Source organism: Crocuta crocuta, unplaced genomic scaffold, assembly GCF_008692635.1.
Source record: "Crocuta crocuta isolate KB4526 unplaced genomic scaffold, BGI_CrCroc_1.0 scaffold327, whole genome shotgun sequence".
Taxonomy (NCBI): Eukaryota; Metazoa; Chordata; class Mammalia; order Carnivora; family Hyaenidae; genus Crocuta; species Crocuta crocuta.
In genome coordinates this window covers 1,508,807-1,510,715 of record NW_027529176.1, presented here as the reverse complement: position 1 = coordinate 1,510,715, position 1,909 = coordinate 1,508,807, and the positions used below count along the sequence as shown (strand labels likewise).

The following is a 1,909-nucleotide window of genomic DNA, read 5'->3' as shown; positions in this document are numbered from 1 at the left end:
CCCCGCCCCACGGGGGGGGGCGGGGGGGGGAGGGTGCCCTCTGTGGGCGGGGCCGAGGCTCAGCTGCAGTTGGCCTGCAGGCCTCCAGGGGGCGCACAAGAGTTCCGCCGTCTGCGCCTGAGGCCCACAGCCTAGGGGGAGGAGTCAGGGAGCCCCGTGGGGTGAGGCTCAGTCTCTGGGGATGGGGGCAGGAAGGACCCAGGATGAACCCAGGGCAGGAAGCAGGCGGGCCCGGGATGCTCCCAGCAAACCGCACAGCCCAGCTCTTTTGCAGAGAGCAGGTCTGGCCCCTCGGCTCACCGTACCCCTTCCTGACAGTGGACCTTGGGGGCGCGCCCCATATTCAGGGACGCCTCGCCCTGGCCTTGCTTGGTTCTGCCCCTGACCCATGTCCTTCTCCATTCCACACCCGCCAGCCATGCTCGCAGATGGGTGGGGGGGCACCAGGCCTGGGGATCTGCATTGTGGGCGCCGTCTGTGGTCTGGGGCCAGGCCGGCCTTGACCCCCAGCTCTGCCTCACCCTTCTCCACCCCTACCCCCTGGCCGGGCCTCCGCACAGGACTGCCTTCCCCAGAGGAAGCCCCCAGGCAGGGCCTGCCAAGCCTGTGGGACTGGGGAGCAGCGGCCCCCACAGCCCTCGGGTGTGAGCCCCAACTAAGTGGCTTTGCAAGAAGGCTCCTCTGGGGCCTGCTCCTTGGACCCGGAATTCGGGCACCTCCGTGTTGGAGCAGGGCAGGGAGGCTGGCCTCAGGTGCCCCTCCTCACCATCTTCCTGGAGGGAGGACGGGCCGGGACATGGAAAGCTGGCACGTGACAACAGCCTTGAGGGGCTTTACTCTGGATAGAGAAGGGGCCCCTTCCATCTTGCTCCCTTCCCCCACCGGGGAGGAGGGAGGGGCTCAAATCCCCAGCAACCGCATTCAGCCCCCAATCCGGCCGCAGCCCCTGCCCCTGCTCTCCACACACAGATGCCAGCAAGGCTTGGGTAATCGTGGGACAAGGCGCCCATCCATCTCTTCTGGAGGCCTCCAGCCCTGACCCCTGTCCCCGGTTTCCTGTCCCTGGTCCAGGGACAACATCTCCCATGACGTGATAGAGTCGTGGGTCCGGGCCTCCAGCCAGATAAAAGGATTGCGCTGCCGGGGGCTGACGGAGCATCAGAATGGCACTCGGGGCCAAGGCACGAGCGTGGCTGGCCGGGCCCTGGCCGTCCCCGGGCAGGGCAGGCGCGCTGGGCACCGGAGCCACTGCGGCCCCCAAGGCGGTGCTGCCCTTCGAAGCCATCCCCCGCTGCCCCGGCAGCAAGTGGGCGAGGCTGCTGCAGATCTGGAGGGAGCGGGGCCTGGAGACCCTGCACCTGGAGCTGCACCGGCTCTTCCAGGAGCTGGGGCCCATTTTCAGGTAGAGCCCGCCCCGCCCCCCTCAGTGGGAGCACCCAGCAGTCTCTCCCCTCTGGCTGCGGAGTCCCAGAGGGCGCACCTGCATCGGGGGCAGGGTGGGAGCCGAGGGGTGGGTGCTCCGTGCCGGGCCCTGGAGACTGTGGCTCTTGGGGAGGACGGAGCGCCCCCCACTGGCTGCGGAGACCGCAGAGCCCTGACAGTGGAGCAGGGGAGGCTGTGGTGAGACAGAGGGAGGAGCTGCCCCCTCTGGGCCCCCGTCCTGGAGAAGGGGCAGGTCCTGCAGAGGGAGGCCCGGGGGGGACTCGGCCCCCCCGCAGGACCCCGAGCTTTGTCCCACAGATACGACGTGGGAGGGACACGCATGGTGTACCTGGTGCTGCCCGAGGACGTGCAGAGGCTGCAGAAGACGGACAGTCTCCAGCCCTACCGGCCGCTCGTGGGCCCCTGGGTGGCCTACCGACAGCATCGTGGGCACAAATGTGGAGTGTTCTTGCTGTGAGAGGGGGTG

The 1,909-nt window shown here is 68.8% G+C and overlaps 1 protein-coding gene across 1 annotated transcript in view; it reads left to right on the top strand.

The window, feature by feature from the left end:
* The first annotated feature begins 1,163 nt into the window (after positions 1-1,163).
* LOC144226680 (cytochrome P450 11B2, mitochondrial-like) overlaps positions 1,164-1,909 on the top strand; it is a 10,835-nt gene continuing 10,089 nt past the window's right edge. The window contains exons 1-2 of the mRNA XM_077758141.1: positions 1,164-1,402; positions 1,741-1,896. Coding sequence (XP_077614267.1) covers positions 1,164-1,402; positions 1,741-1,896 — 395 coding nt within the window. The remainder of the gene's footprint in view (positions 1,403-1,740; positions 1,897-1,909) is intronic.